Below are 16,762 nucleotides of genomic sequence, written 5' to 3'. Positions count from 1 at the left end.
TGTCAAACACCTTTCCTAATGTAAAACAGTGCTGTGTCTTTTGTTGTTTTACTTCTCATTAGTAACAGAGGGTACATAAGGCACAGAGTCCTACTTCTACATGAGTGGTCTGGAGCTCTGTGTCAAAACAAATGCTTCTTTAAAACTTGTCCATAAGAGTCCCTTAGCCCCAGTGTTTGCTGGCTGTGCTCTCCTGGTCCTTCCACTAATATCTGCGTGATTGACTCTGCCTTGGACAACCTGGCCTGCCAGATGCTTGCACTGATGTTTTATTTCCCTCCATCCCTCTTAGGATGATGGGGGGGGAGGGGGGAAGTAGCACCTTAGCTGAAAGACGGGTGAGATTCTTTCTTCCTGGGGGGAAGAGTAGGAAATATTTGTAGCCTTGTACCCAGCTTATAGCAATTAAACACTCCACTACTAATCTATCCACCTCAACGTGACTGCATATTGAAATGTGTGCTGTGAATCTCTTCCAGATGAGGCTGCCTGCTCCAATATCCTAAATGCCACAGAGAACAATGAGCCAAATCCAAAATGGAACGTACACACCTACAGTTGCATCCAAGAGAAAAAAATCAGGCACTTCTGTCCATCCCCCAAAAGCCACCCTCATCTCTCAAGCAACTGAGAGGCCAGAGGCACTAAAGTTTTCACCAGGTGCCTAAAACTGTGCTGCTGAGAGAACCCACAACTGGTGCCAGGTCAGTCAAGCCAAGTGCCCAGGTGCCTAAGTCCTACCTACGTCTGTTTGCAAACTGTGGGTCCCCATGCCTAAGTTCCCTGAGGGTCTTCATCTTCCTAGACTCAGAGTGTGCTTACCAGGCAGAGAGCACTGAGTGCAGCATGAAGTACAGCATCCGGCTGCTTTCGTTCAAAAAAACACACCTAGCCGAGCAGGAGCCCCCTTTTACACAATACAAGTTAAAGCAGCTGCCAGGAAGTCAGACCTGAGCTCAATGCCTTCCATAGCCGGAAGGGGCACAAACCACATCTCTCACCTCCCAGACAGATGCCCTGTCTGGGAGGCTGGTAGAAAGGCTGGAGCGGGGACGGTCTCCATCCTGTGAAGCTGTGGAAAGGAATGCGAGATCCCAGCATGGAGGACCATCTCCCTGGAGCTCTGCAATGAGGGGATTCCCCCAGGAAAGGGGAGCCCTGGATACTGGGCCCTTCTCTTGTATGTTGCATTAAAGGGTTGTTGGATAATATGCACGAGGAGTCTTGAGAACAGACCGGAAGCTAGGGCTCCCTCCCTCGTCCTGGGGCTGTTCTCTCTCCTCTATCAATCCTGCATTTCTTTGTCCCAGCTTCAACAGGAGAGATGGACACAGTCAGGGTTTGAATTACACTTTGCCTCTTGGGGAGCTCTGCAAAAACAATTGGGCTGTTCATCACAACGCCCTAATAAAATCAGAGACCCCCCCAGGTTATGTTTTTCAAATCTTGCAGGAGGGCTCTTGTCTCTTATGGGAGGGCTCAACCCCCCCCTTCTCCCCCGAGCTTCCCCATAATTCAGATCCTGGACACAGTACCCCGCTCCGACTAACCTGCTGCCTGGTGGTTAGGGCACTCACGGGAGATGGGAGATGAGCTTTCCATTCCCTCAGGCTAAGGAGCACCTAAAACCCTGGTCTCCCATTTACTAAATAAGTGCCCCCTGGGTATTGTATATAAGATGGAAACTACCACCATCACCTCCTCCCCCTCCTGTGGTTAAAGAAAAGAGCGAGTCACTCAGGCACCTCCGGGCTGGCAGGAGTTTGGGGCTGTGAATCCCAATTTCTCATAGGTGCCTAAATCCAAGGTAGAGACATACCCTTCTCTCCTACTGGCTGATTTAAACATCTTCCTTCTCAGCACTGTCTGAATCTCAACTTTAGGCCCCTAACATCACATCACCATGTAGACTTACAACACATGTGGGACAGGAAGAACAACAGAGCAGGCCCCATAGCAAAAAGGAGTTGGTGTTATTTTGTTTAGAAAAGAGAAATTCTTCAGATCTTTCTTTTTAATAAGAATGCAATAATTTATATCCAAGTGTGGAGATGCATTAATATTTAGAGATGCTAAGAGGAAATATATTATAATGGTCTTGGATTTTGGTATCTTGAAAAAGTCTTCAAAGATTTACATTAATAACATCAGAGCCCTGCAGAAACCAATCCCCTATCACTAAACTGTTGGCCAAACAGCATTCTAAAATAAAAATACAGCATATTCTGCACATCACAATAATTTACATTTCCTTCCCCTGAAGAAATTTAAGCACCAGTAAATCACATAGAAAATACTGCAAGATATTTGCTTACTTGACAAGCTATGCTGCCAACACACTACTCTGGTGGAATATTAAACAAATTTTTTTAAGGAGATAAAACAACCGATCAAGTGCTTCCTCCTCTTACAGGGAACTGGCTCCCAGTGTACTCAATCTTGTGAAGCCATTGGAATGAAGTCAGGGTTTAAACTGGCCCCAGATTCATACTTGTCTCAGTTTTCTTCCCTTTCATAGAAACCATTTTACTGTTTCTCCCATGACCTAATACCATCCTGATCCAGAGTAAGAAATATGGTTTCTATATGATGTAGTGCAGCGGTTCCTAAATTGTGGGTCGTGACCTGAAATGGGGTTGTAACATCAGCAGATGGGGTCACAGGGGTGGGGGAGCTGTGGGTTGGAAGTGAGGGGCCATGCAGAGGAAATGGGGCCGTGATGAGGAAAAGTTAGGGAAGCACTGATGTAGTGTATGTATCACAACACTGGTCTGACAATAGTAAGAAGCAGCATATAAAGGAATGAAAACCCACTTAACAGCTAAAATATTTATAAGATTAGAACACAGTACATACTCCCGACAGCTGGCAGCTTTCCTGAGCCAGTGCTCCTGTTTAAAGTTGGTGTGCAACGTGAGCAGTGACTGTAAGATAGTAGCCTCACTGTAGTAATGCCCATTCTATTTTTTTTGTCTGCCTATCCTCTCTTTTGCTTTATTTAACAACTTCCTTCTGCTACAAACATATCCTTACAAAACAACCTAAACTCAAGACATCATTAATGGGATAACAAAACTTTGGATCCAAGTGTTACAGCTTAAAGAAAAATGCTCAGGATCAGCAACAACTTTAAAAACCCCATGCCTCCCCTGCCAGCAGGATTTCCCAAATTTTTGAAAGCTGTGCTCCCACTTCAGGAAAATTACACAGATCATTATTCCCCCTGACCTTAGCAGATGTATTGCAAAAGGCATACACATCCTTTATGCACCCCTACGTAGGTTTTCATGAGTACATATGCATGCACATACACACTTTAATATGATTCCTCCTTTATTTTCCTACATTTTCCAATGAGCAGTGAAATAGCTGACACAGAAATTTAAAGTATCATCAGGATTTGAGTTAGTATCTGTTGAAACAATAAGTCTATATTTCAGAGCTACTGCTTCCAGATCTCTGCAACCTTGGACAGATGCCTCTGCATCACTTATACCCACTACACATTTTGCAGTCATAACTAAAACTTGACTCTCCCTACCCCCACCATGAAAGCAGGGGACTGGAAAACTGAGAGATCTGTCTGTGCCTCTGGAAGTCTTCCGCATTCATCTCTAAAAAAAAAAAAGGGGGCATGCCCCATTTTATGGGAAACACTTGCTTAAAAGCCTGAGGTATATCAACAGGCCAAGGTTTGGAGACAATTCTCACTGAAATGCTACTAACAAACCACTGAAAAATTATTTTAGAGGACTGCATAAGACAGAAAAGAGCAAATGAACATTGTTAGAGCACCAGCTGCAAAGAGGTGCCAAGTGTTAGCACCTAGAATGGCTAACGTTGGCATGTTGGTATCACTAATCACTACATACTGATTGTTGAGAAATATAAATAGAATAAGAAGGGAAATACCAGTCTTACAAATCAATGTCCCATGCTGACTTATAGCTACTCGGAGTGGTTTAAATACTGCACATACCTCTGGCAAAATAAACTGCTCTACTGGTTTGTACCACACTCTGTTCACTTGCACTCCACAGCTAGGAGGACTAAATCGAGCACTGAAGAGAGCTTCCTGTATGCAAAAAGAAAAAGAAAGAAAAAAATATGTAAGAAGCTTAAAATCTTATATTCAAGAGCTGCAAAAACTACGAAAACTTACATTATCCCAACCAGCTGACAGTGGAAACAAAACGCCTCTTAAAGCAACTTTTAGTACTGTTTTAAACAATTATATTGGATGTTTTTTGCTTACAAATAGCCCATAAGCCTGCTAGTGAATGGTCATGAGGCAATAACCCAGAAAGAGGAAACAACAGCAGTATCAGCTACCTTGTTCCATACCTCCAGCTTCTCATTCTTGATCTACATGATGCACCTTTTCTCAGCCTACTAATTCTTACCAGTTGGTAATGAAGGACAGTTAGTTACTAGGACCTGAACCAATGAACACCTTTCAAATAATACCTGGAGACTTTGAAATCAAGACACCATTGTTCATGCCCACCCCCCTAAACAAGGCATTCTCTCCTGTAGTATTTCATTAGCTCCCATTTTACTTTAGCTGTAAAGCTAATTCATCTCGAGTTGGACTCTTCCTATGCCTGAAGAAGGGTGTGTGCCCAAAAGCTTGTAAAGAACAATTTTTCCAGTTTAATAGAAGATATCACATTTACCCAAAGAACCTTATATGTCTAGACTGTCCCTCAGGATATGTGATTTTATTGCCTCCCTCTCTCTGTTCACCAACTTCTTTTCAGTCCCCACAGGATGAGGTGATGTTATGAAGGTATCCCTATCATCTTTCTTACCCCTTTTTGCTCCCAGCTCCCTATTCCTCATCTCAAACGCATACAACTAACCATATGAATTTAGCTGGAGCAACCTTGCCCAGGAACATAACAGAACCAGGTTTATGGAATTATCTATGACACTAGGTTGCCATGAAAAACATGGTGTGTTCCCTGTCCTCAGAGATCTGTACCATCCCATCATTGAATGACCAACTTCTCACTGCCTGAAGAACCGGACAGATCAAACTGCACACAGATGCATCAACACAAGGCCACTTCCGATATCAGCATAACTCAAGTGTAGCACGGTGAAACTTAAACATCTAACCAATATGCTGTCAGAAAAGGGCTCTTTCATTTCCAGCATCATTGCATACTCCTTTTTATATCATAAGGTGTAACAAGAGTTCATACATGCTCCTCATAGGAAAGGCACACTATAATAGAAAGGCTACATAAAGTTTAGTCATGTCCATTGCATGCCTAATATTAACACACAACCATCACTAAATTTGGTTAAAATAAACCTATTCACTGGAAATGCATTGTGAAGTCCTTTGTTAGATGAAAATTTTCATGATGAATACTTGGAACCAACTGGACAAGGTGATGGATGTGAAAAACATACAACCCTCCCTGTCAAGGCAGCCATTCTCTACTGATTAGAAATCAGTCCAGAACATTATCGACAGCTTTTTAGGGCCAAGAAAGGGGCAGAAGAGAGACGGCCGAGACTCCTCCCGCAACAGTTACGAGATCTCTTTGGGAAATGGGTTAGTTTGCTTTCATGTACGGTTGCCATGATAGTCGATACGGTTATATTAGAACAGTTTTTAATTGACTTGGAGGAAAGGACCCAGAGACTGGTCCATCAGCACTCACCTGCCTCTTGTGATGAAGCATTAAAACTAGCCGAGGTCTTCACAGCTGCGGAGGCATGCTACCCACGCGACAGGCGTGGGACCACACCTCCGGCGCCAGCTGCCAGGGAAGCCGAGCGGCGGAAAACCGGCCTCAAGAATCAAGGCGGAGACATGGTCTGCTATCACTGAGGACAAGGGGGGCATTTCGCACAAAAGTGTCCAGAAAGGGCTGCAGAAAGGTGGCGGCCACGTAGTTCTCCGAGGGGAGGAATAGAACTAGGAAGGGAGCCCGCCCAAGGCGAGCCGATGGATTGCAGTTATGGGGTTGGAGGTGAGGGCCTGGTGTGGCAGCACCCAGTAGTAAAGGCTTGGATTGAGGGCCGCCCGGTAAAGGCTGTGTTAGACTCCGGGTGTGCCCAATCGATGGTAAAAGCCAGTCTGGTGAAGGAACATCGGAACCGCTGGGCTGAGCCGGTGAACATTGCGTATCTCCATGGGGAGTCCCAAGCTATGCGTCGAGCGTGGCTTGATCTTCAGGTTATGGAATACCAGGGAGACTTATTAGTGGGCTTAGCCCCACGTCTGGCCTGCGACATGCTGTTGGGCCGAGACTGGGCCCCTCTATATGACGTCATGGACAGGGTGCGGGATGTGGAGACCACCCGGAGATCCCTGAGAACCTGGGAAGGCTGGCTTGGCGACGCCAGAGAGGGGAACAACCCTGTGGATGAGACGGAAGAGCCTTTTGTCGATCTGCGTGACCTTGCCAGTGGCCAGCAGTTTAGGCAGGCCCAAGAAGAAGACCCGGGATTGCGAGGACCCTGGGATCAAGCCATGGATGGATCCTCACGACAAACATCTGGGGCAGGTCCAGCCAGCTATTTCGAGGTAAGGAACAACCTCCTCTATAGGGTATTGTTGGGTAGGGCTGGAGAGGAAGAGAAGAGGCAACTAGTGGTGCTGGAATGTTTCCGGAGAGCTGTGTGGGTATTGGCCCATGCCAGTCCAGCTGGAGGCCACTTGGGGAGGCACATTAGAGAAAATATCGAGGTGGTTCTTTTGGCCTAAAATAGGTGAGGACATAGCCCACCGGTGCGCGCAATGCCCTGTCTGCCAAAAGGCCAGAGAAGACCGACCACCTCGCGCCCCCCTGAGGCCGATAATTGACTTGCCTTTTTCAAGAGTCACGACGGACATAGTAGGGCCACTACCACGCAGTAGCAATGGGTATCAGTACATTTTGGTGTTTATTGACTACGCCACAAGATACCCTGATGCCATACCCCTGAGAACAGTAACGGCTCCAAAAATAGCAGAAGAGTTAGTGAAATGGATCTCTCACATGGGGATTCCCCACGAGATACTTACGGACCAGGACCGGAACTTCATGTCTGGAGTTCTACGGGGAGTCTGCCAGACCGTGCAAATCAGGCAGCTGCGGACGTCCATTTACCACCCCCAAACCAACAGGTTGGTAGAACGGCTGAATGGAACGCTGAAGAGGGTGCTGAGGAGGTGTATACAAGAGGTCCCACGGTGGTGGGACCTGATGCTACTGCTGGCCTTATTGGTGCTGAGAGATGCCCCTTCCGAGCCATAAGGATACTCCCCATTTGAATTGGTATTGGGCCATCAGCCGCAAGGACTCCTGCAGATTCTTCGTGAGGGATGGGAACAAGGCCTGACAGTTATCAACAATCCCTCAAGATATCAGCAGGCATTCCAATGACGGGTCCAGAATACGCGAGAATTGGCCGCAGGTAATTTACGACAGGGCCAACAACATCAGAAGGAAAGATACCACGCCCACGCTAAGGAGCGTGAATTTCAACCTGGACAAGAGGTACTGGTCCTGTTGCCCACCTCACCTAGCAAACTCCTGACCCAGTGGCAAGGCCCCTTCGAAATTACACAGAGAGTTGGCCCAGTTGGTTATAAAGTCCACCATCTGGGCCATCTAAGACCCAGGTAAATATATCATGTCAACCTATTGTGGGAGTGGCTCCAGCCTGAGGGCTGGGCAGCTTTCATGACCAAGTTGGCCAAGAACTCGAGGTTATAAGAACCTGACAAGCAAAAGGAAACTCCTGAGTCGATGAAAGAGCTTCATATAGGCACCGAGCTCACACTGGCCCAAAAGAAAGAAGTATGGGAGCTCCTCAGGGAATTCCAGGAGGTCTTTTCAGAAAACCCGGGGAAGGTGAAGAATGTGTTTCACCCAATCCTGACACCTCCGGGAACCATAGTTAGGGACTGATGGTGGCCTCTGCTGCATCACCTAACATCCGAAGTGAAAACAGAAGTAGAAAAAATGCAAGCCCTCGGCGTCATCAAGCCCTCTCGAAGCCCCTGGCAAAGTGCCCTCGTACCTGTGCAAAAGCCCGATGGAACACTACGATTGTGTATCGATTATCGTAAATTGAACTCAGTCGCTACATTCGATGCCTTCCCCCATGCCTCGGGTAATGGAGCTAGTAGAATGAATCAGAGCAGCCCAATTTATAACAACGCTAGACCTGGCAAGGGGATACTGGCAGATACCGGCGCGGCCCTGTGACCAACCTAAGACCGCTTTCAGGACCCCATGGGGTTTATACGAATTTGTGCGAATGCCTTTCGGGCTGCATGGAGCAGCCGCAACTTTCCAGCGGCTAATGGACCATCTCCTAGCACCGCATGCGGAGTATGCGGCCGCATACATCAACGACATTGTTATTTTTAGCCGGTCTTGGAGTCAACACTTACGCGCTCTAAGGGCCGTATTAACTGAGTTGCGGCAGGAGGGCCTAACGGCGACCCCGTGTAAATGCACTATCGCCCACACTTCTACCAAATACCTGGGTTTCCGGGTGGGCCAGGGGACCATTTGACCCCTGGAAGATAAGGTCCAGGCTATATGGACCTTCCAGGCCCCACGCACACTTAAACAACTAAGGTCCTTCTTAGGCCTAGTAAATTATTACCGTAGGTTCGTGCCACAATTCGCTGAAATAACCACACCTTTGTCAGGAGCTTTGAAGGGGCAGCCTTGGAAAGATATACTCTGGACGAGAACAATGCTCCAAAGCTTCCAAGCCTTGAAAAAGGCCCTCTGCTATGATGTTATTATACATTCACCAGATTTTGACAAACCTTTCACACTGCAGACCAATGCCTCCAACACCGCCACTGGGGCCATTCTAACACAATGCGATGACAACATAGACCGACCGGTAGCGTACGCGAGCCGAAAACTGTTGCCTGCTGAGACCAGGTATGCAACAATAGAGAGGGAATGCCTGGCTATCCGGTGGGCGGTGGAACACTTTCGGTATTATCTACTAGGCTGGGAGTTCACCCTTATCACCGACCATGCACCCTTAAAGTGGCTTAGTTCCACCAAAACGGACAATGCGCGGATCATGCGCTGGGCGCTAGCATTACAACCTTTCAAGTTCCAAGTCCAGTACAGACCAGGAAAGGATAACGTAACAGCTGACTTCTTGTCTAGGTGTGGTGAAGACCCAGAGCCGAAGGTTGACAGCCCACAACATCCCGTCATACAGCAAGGCACTAGTGCCACCAACCGGTACCCTGAAAAACCGCCACAAGGCAACTGGCAGGGGGGGTTATGTCCCGGGACGCAAAGATACTTACCGGCAACTCCTGAGCCGGGGAAGGCAGACCACGAGGCAAAACCCGCACGGCTCGTCAGCCGCTTGTTTATACAGCTGCGGCCAGCTGGTGACGCAAGCACAGAGTACCGGCTGGCTCGAATAAAAATGAGACCAGCAAGAACAGCGGAGCACGAGGGGAGAAGCACCCCGGACGGGGAAAAGAGGAGGCAGGGACGCCGCGGAAGCATCACCGCAGAGGCAACTGGCAGGGAGACCTGGGATCGTCTCTGTAGTACTGCAGAGGATATCCCTGACAACGGCAGATAGAGGCAGACAGCCTACGGGGAAGCCCCAGAGAGAAGTGCCCCCATAGGACACGTCACTGCTGGACCGGGAGGTGCCGGGGAATGGGGCTAGAACTGAACGCCTAGGCATGAAACAGACGGGGCTTCTGTAAGGTGGGGGGGGCAATTAAAGAGGCGGTATGCCCAGTTTGTGTTAAGCATAACACACAACACGAAAAAGGCTCACCTAATTCCCTGAGTTCTAGGGGAGACCAGGGGGCATTAGACCGGTAGCAGGTATAGTCTTGGTTGCAGAAGGGAAGTTGGCCCCTATTTCAGTAATAATCCTAGAGCAAGACAACTAACAGCTTGACAGCACCGTAAGGAGGTGTGAGACCGGGGTGCAAGAGTGGTGGAGCCCTGAGTGTGACCGCCGGGGAACCCTGGGCCACGGGCATGCACAATTGACCCCTAACACTGATAACATCAAGTCGTGGCAGGCGGGAACGGGGTCAAGGAGTTGGGCAGAGAACATTCGCTCGGGCAGCGGCAGGAGTGCCGACAAGGGATAACAACAACCCCACGGGGAAGAGCGGCCCGAGAACAGCTAGTCGCGTCCCAGCAGCGACACTTTATATTACCAACCTAAAGTTTGAGTCTGTAACACATCTGGAAAATTAAATAAAGTTTATTTTGTTGGCTATGTACTAACTAATAAAATGAACAATAGCTTTCAGATGCCCTGACAGAAGCTGGAAAAATATATGAAACATGAATCAATAGTTTTACTGTGTTTCCATAATCTTATACTGCTTGTAGACATTAAAAAACCAAAACCAAAATGGCGCTCTACTTTAAATTCAGCACGCTCCCATGCCCAAAGAGGTATTGCATTCGTTAGACCTGGCTCACCCAACATCTGTATAGACCACACGCTTTTGTGGGGCTTTCGTGGCACCTTTATCTGATAGCTGACTGACTTATCTTTAGCTAAAATGCCAAAAAGTCCCACTGAAGTATCCGGTCTATACAGACTCTGCTTCTTCCGGTAAAGCAAAGGTTTGGGGGTTTTTTTGTTTTTAACATCTGCAAGCAGCCTTAGATAGTAAAGAAGTGTTCTATGTATGCTTGTTTAAATACATATAATATTTTTCAATGTTCTTAAGTTAAAGATTAAAAAATAAATAGTTTATTTTGGAATTACAGAAAATATTTAAATTAATAAGCATTTCTATTAACTCACACATCACATACCTAAAAATGTCTGTTATAGAGAAAATTTGATAGTGGGCCAGCAGTTCCCAATCTGTGGTACATGTACTGCCAATGGTACACAGACAACCTGTCAGTGCTGCGTTAACAGATTTATTATAATTACTTTATACGAGGAAAAATTTGCTGGTGATACTTAAGATTGTATCATTTTAAATTGGTGGTGTGCAATCTGTCAGAGTTTGGGAATCACTGGACTAGTATGTAAATTCCACAGGTTTTCACACGCACCAGATAAAAAATGGGAAACATGAAAAATGTTCAATTACTCAGTTGACAGTTGCAAGAGTGCAATGAAAAAGGAAATGCTTTTATTAGCATACAAGATGTGAAATCATGAATTTATTAGGTCATTACCATATGTGTAATATTCTGCAGGTACTCCATCCATAACAGAAAGTATGCTTTGATATATTTTAGTAAGATATTTATAATACTGTACCTCCTGTTCTGCCTGGTACAGTTTGACAGTGATATTCCTCTGGAATCCTGCACCATCAGCTTCATAGAATACCCCCAGACTGGTAATTACAATCGGGTAAAGGACTCTGAAATTGACGCTAACAATTCTGTCTTCAGACAGCAAAGAGGTAGTATCCTCAGGCAGACTAAATGCTTCAATTTCTTGATTCAAAACTATATATATATAAAAAAAAAAAGGACACAATCAGTGAGAGCAGATTTCATCATTTTTTAACTTATTATAGACAAGGCATGGAATAGCTGATTAACTGGCCTGGCTGGCATATGCACAAATGTAATCAAACTCCAAAGGAAAGATGACTGACTGCCATAAAGAGAAGCTTGTAAGTTGCTTAATAGTCAGCTGGTTACCAGTGACTGTAAGTCACTGCTTGGACAGAGGAGAAGAAACACATTAGGTATTAACACTGTGCTTCACTGTACTGGGAATGCTTTTTCTTTGGGAATCTCCTTATGCTTGGAAGACTAAGATTGTGTCTGAATGGCACAATATAGTGCCAGGTTGCTCCAAATGAGCTAGTTCAAATACCAGAAGCAGCATAGCTGCATTAGCCCAATGTTCTGCCAAGGCTTATATGTCTTGCTGAGAAACTGAAGTGACTACACAGCTTCTGGTATCAGAGCAAATTCAGGTGTTTTTGCATGGCACAACATTGTGGCACACAGACATACTCTAAAAGTCAACAGTCTTCCTTTTGTGCATTGGTAAGTCTCCCCCATTGATATATACATATGATATATCTAGACAGTAAACTCCATAACTAATAGAGAGCATTTGCAAGATTTTGGCCCATTACTGTGACCACCACTAAGCTGTCAGGGTGTCCCAAAAAAGAGGAGTCTATTTGATATAATATTTTAAAAGAAGAACCTCCATACCTGGGTTACTAATATTCAGAAGTTTGCAGGAATAAGGATCTTCTCTGTCTTCTACAGGCACATCACAGCCATGTGCACCTATTATAAACTTCACAAGGACACTAAAACAATTGGCTTCCATTAGCACCAGTTATTTATTTTTATCTTCAGTAAGACGATTTCAATACAGAGACCCATTCTTCCACAGTTTAGGGTTTCTGAGTCCTTTAAAATAATCCTTTTAATGGAAATTTGTCAATTTGGCATTTGACAGAAGAATAAGTGTCACTTATAACTGAACTTACTGAATCCAAAAAAACATAATTCACCGAGGGCCTGGACACATGAGACATATGTATCAGTGCAATTTCCATCAGTTATATACACAGATGTAAACTTTACCAGGATCCCAAGCAGACAGACTAGCAGCTGTCTAGGACAGTGGTTCTCAACCAGGGTGCCACACAATGTTAGCACTCTTCGATGTGCAAATATGATTCATAAGATAAATCCAGACATTTCAAACAGGAACCCACAGTGTCAAAAGCACTCTGACTTGATGTGGTCTTTCTGAGTTCTCGGTAACCAATGAATTGCTCTATTATTTTTCTGTAGTCAAAAATGTCCTTGTTAAGACTTAAGATGCTACCTTGAGTCTAATAAGGTTGAGACCCTTTGCTCTAAGGAATAGCTTGCTTCCAATAGGTGCTATTATAGCACTTTGTATATAGTGGTAGGGGAGCATATAATAGCCTATTTTCCTAGAATAATGGTGTTCAATCTTTTGGCCCCACAGGCCAGGTGAGTGGTGCAGGGATGGTCCCCAAGTAAAAACCCACACAGGGTCACTGCATGGGATTGGGCCCCCCATGGCCAGATCAAGCCCCACACTGTATTGACCTCACCCCGGATCAGGGCCCTATGCTGTGCTGGCCCCACACACCTGGATCAGGCCAGCACTGAGCTACCCCAACCAATCTACTCCACAGGGCTCATGGTATGTGGCCTGCAGAGGTTCCCCATGGTCTGAAAATTTGGGAGCAGGGGACCAGCAATTAATGTTGCCACTACTCTACCAAATTTTTGGAACTAAGGGAAGCCTTGCAGGCTACATGGCATTGCTCTGCAGGCCAGACCAGGCCCATGAGTCAGGGGTGAAACACCCCTGGTCTACAACAAATGGCTACCCCACCTGGAAGAGGACAGATTTCTCGTGGGGTAATTTTACCCTGAATTCAAGGCATAAGTAACTACACCAGCATAATGCTTTAATTATTCACTTCTTGTCTACAAATTTGTTGCATGTTCAAGCTCTTAGACATCACCCTGTTCTGTTCCATCAGTTTATTCCTTTCTATTCTAGAGAGTTAGATTTACAAATCTCAAATGCAAAGCAACATTGTTAAGCACAATAGAGCCAAGAGCTGTTTCTTTAACAGAATTGTATGTGGTTTTACAGATAGTTTTAAAATAAAGCTTAAAATTATTGTATCACATAGAACAAAGGGATTTCCTGTAAGTGGCTGTTTTGTTCCTCATTTTATTTAATCATAGGACATAACTACAAGTTCTGCAACGATCAGGCCATCCATTCCAACTTAGACATTCCAATTTTCATAACCAAGCAATTCAACACAGAAAAAATAAATCCAATTTAATGAGATTTTAAGATTGAGAGTTCAGCAGCAAAAGAGAAAGGAAATTCAGGTGACCCAGACTGCCTTCAAGTATTGTGTGCTAAACAGAATGACACATTGTGTGAGGAAAGTAATTGAATTTATGCATACCTACAATGAACCAAAACCATGACTCTCTGGCTAAGGCAGAAATTACATATAAACTGGTGTAAGTGATTTAAACCTGTAACAGAACAGAAGTTCAGTGCATATAAACCTGTTTCAAAATGGCTGAAACTGGTTTACGATAAACCTGGATGAATGTAGAATCAGATTGAACTGATTTGGGTCAAACCAGTTTATGAAACTTCTGTCCCAGACGCCTTCCTGGTTTTTAAACCACAGTCCCCCAGCATCCTAGCATGCTTTGCAGCCCTGGGCTGGGCTGTGCTACCTGTTCCAGAGAGCAAGTCTGGCCTTTGCGCTTTGCTCCCTAACTGGAGCAGTGAGGGCTGGCTGACAAGGGGTGGGGGGCAAGCCCAGCTGGGGATGCAGCTCGGTTTGCAGGAAGAGAGAAGGGGGAGGGAGGACTGCCTCCTCACCCCAGGTAAACACTGGCTGGGGCCTGGGGCCAGAGAGGCGGGGTTAAACACCCCTTTTCTTGCTCAAATTTACTGGTGGCTGTAACTGTGGACTACAAATCCCAGAGACAGCTGGAAGCAGGAAGAGGAAGTGATGAGCAACCCTGCAGAGTCCTGCTGCTGTAATTTTGGTCTGCATATCCCAGAGACCTTGGAGGCAGCAGGAAGAGGAAGTGAACACACAGCCCCTGCTGGCTATGTGCCAGAGAGCCATGCTCTAGTGCCCACTGGGCTTCTGGCCTGAGCCACTGTAGGCATGTGGCTGCATTACGTAAAACAAAGGTATATGTCTGTACAGATCATCAAGTTCAGCCCCTCTGCACTTGAGCAGGAAAGACTGCTGGGACTGGATGACCTCAGCAAGACGGGAGTCAAGACGCTTTCTGAAGATTGCCAGGGTGGGTGACTGTATCACCTCTGTGGTGAGCCTGTTCAAAATCCTTGGGACTCCACTTGTAAAGTTTTCCCTTAAGTCTAGCCTGAAGTGATCATCAATCAGCTTTTGCCCATTATTTCTTGTCCTCCCCTGGGCGGCCTTGGTGAATAGATGCTCCCCCAGGCCCTGATGTATGCCTCTGATGTACTTGTAGGCTGCCACCCAGTCTTCTCTTCTCCAGGCTGAACAGTCCCAAGGCCTTCAGCCTCTCTTCATATGACCTGGTCTCCAGGCCTCCAACCATGCACATGGCCCTCCTTTGGACTCTCCTGAGCTTCTCCACGTCCTTCCTGAAGTGCACTGCCCAGAACCGGATACAGTACTCCAGCTGCAGTCTCACCACGGCTGAGTAGAGCGGGAAGATGACATCCTTAGCCTTGCTCAAGATGCCTTGGTAGATGCATGCCAGTGTTTGATTAGCTCTGCCAGCTACAGCATCACATTAGTGGCTCATGTTCATTTTGCTGTCTATCATGACACCCAAGTCTTGTTCAGATGTGGTGCTAGCAAGCATAGCACTGCCGAGCCTGTAAATGGGTTGTGAGCCATGATTGCACACCTAACTGTGCTGACATTGTGTGGCACCCTCAAGCACCCTTGATCAAGGTACCCTGGCTCAGAATCATTGATGTAGGCATACTGTTAGCTTGCTACCAAAAAGGAAGCACATGACCTAGAGTTGTAGGCATGATAACTGCTATGCTGTGAAGTAAGATCAGCTTTGAATCCTTCCATTAAGCTGAAGTGTCAGTATTTCTTAATATCAGAAAATACTCTTACACACAAATAACTAAAAATGTTAATTCCCATCAAAAATCCATTTCAGCCCCACATTTGCATAACATTTTTATGGTTTTAAAGAGGTATCATGAATGAAAACAGCCTGTCATCCATCAGAGAGGATGCTCATCAGCTTAAGGCAAGGCTTGTCTTTTCATAGCAGAGGTTAAGAAAATAAAGTAATGTTTATTTGTTTGGCTAATAGATTCTCACACAGCCTAAGTAATGTAAAATATCAGAGATTACCGTTGGCTCAGTGCTGGGCGTAGCTTCAAGTGCTTGAACCAAGTGTTCCTTATAACACTGCGTAGCTCGTGATTGTGGCGAGCAGATAATACACCCACAATAACATCATAATGTTTTAGCTTCCACTGAGGAAAGAAAGGGAGCGGACCTAGGAATTTAAAATAACAACGATTTACTGTACAAACATAATCTCACAAGTCGGAGCTGCAAGCAGTAATTCAAAAGCACATCAAAGGTAAGTGTACACTGAATGCCTGGAGCATTAAAAAAACTGGAAGAAAATTAGCGTCACGTTCTATGCCTAACACCTGGAAGGTATTTTCAGCTTTCCCCAAATAGCCTTACAGAGCTATGAAATTATTCCTAGAGAACTAAGGGAATAGCCAGCTGGCAACCTAACTGAGGATCAGAGGCCCATAAAGCAAACACAACCCTCCTTTGACTGATTATTTATGTGGCTACCTACCTTCTGAACAAGCTGCTCTAGGACAGCATGCTGCAATCATGCTCCACATTTTGGATGAGCTACCAGAAATTCAAGCTGAACACTGGGCAAAACAGAAGGTGCCGTTTACACAATCTGCAAAATCTGAAATGACTCTGGCTACACCTATCTCATGCAGCTATCATCTCCCTGTGTGACCAGAGCTAGGTGACTCTTGCGATCTATCATGCCTTCACAACCAGAATGCTCAACCAAGACACTCCAGCTGAGCCTGGTTACAATCACACAGCAGATGCCTCTGCACCTCTGTCCAGGCTTTTTCACTATTGCTGGCTTCATTTGCCTCAGCATTTTGTTTCCTGCCTGAGTTCTTCCTAGTCTCTGCCCTTTCAAAGTTGTGAAAACAGAGAAATAAGGTTGTCAAGCATTAGCTCCCCTATATATATATA

General features: G+C 45.7%; 1 protein-coding gene across 1 annotated transcript in view; it reads right to left on the bottom strand.

Moving 5' to 3' along the window:
* The window catches only part of B3GALNT2 (beta-1,3-N-acetylgalactosaminyltransferase 2), a gene marked incomplete at its 5' end in the record, with an annotated part of 56,614 nt that overhangs the window by 25,343 nt on the left and 14,509 nt on the right, over nucleotides 1-16,762 (bottom strand). The window contains 4 exons of the mRNA XM_019548614.1: nucleotides 3,980-4,075; nucleotides 11,251-11,444; nucleotides 12,171-12,271; nucleotides 15,869-16,016. Coding sequence (XP_019404159.1) covers nucleotides 3,980-4,075; nucleotides 11,251-11,444; nucleotides 12,171-12,271; nucleotides 15,869-16,016 — 539 coding nt within the window. The remainder of the gene's footprint in view (nucleotides 1-3,979; nucleotides 4,076-11,250; nucleotides 11,445-12,170; nucleotides 12,272-15,868; nucleotides 16,017-16,762) is intronic.

The sequence above is a fragment of the Crocodylus porosus genome, unplaced genomic scaffold (genome assembly GCF_001723895.1).
Source record: "Crocodylus porosus isolate Cpor-Errol unplaced genomic scaffold, CroPor_comp1, whole genome shotgun sequence".
In the NCBI taxonomy this organism is placed as follows: domain Eukaryota; kingdom Metazoa; phylum Chordata; order Crocodylia; family Crocodylidae; genus Crocodylus; species Crocodylus porosus.
Note: the sequence above shows the minus strand (reverse complement) of the source record. Positions and strands in the feature narration are given on the sequence as shown.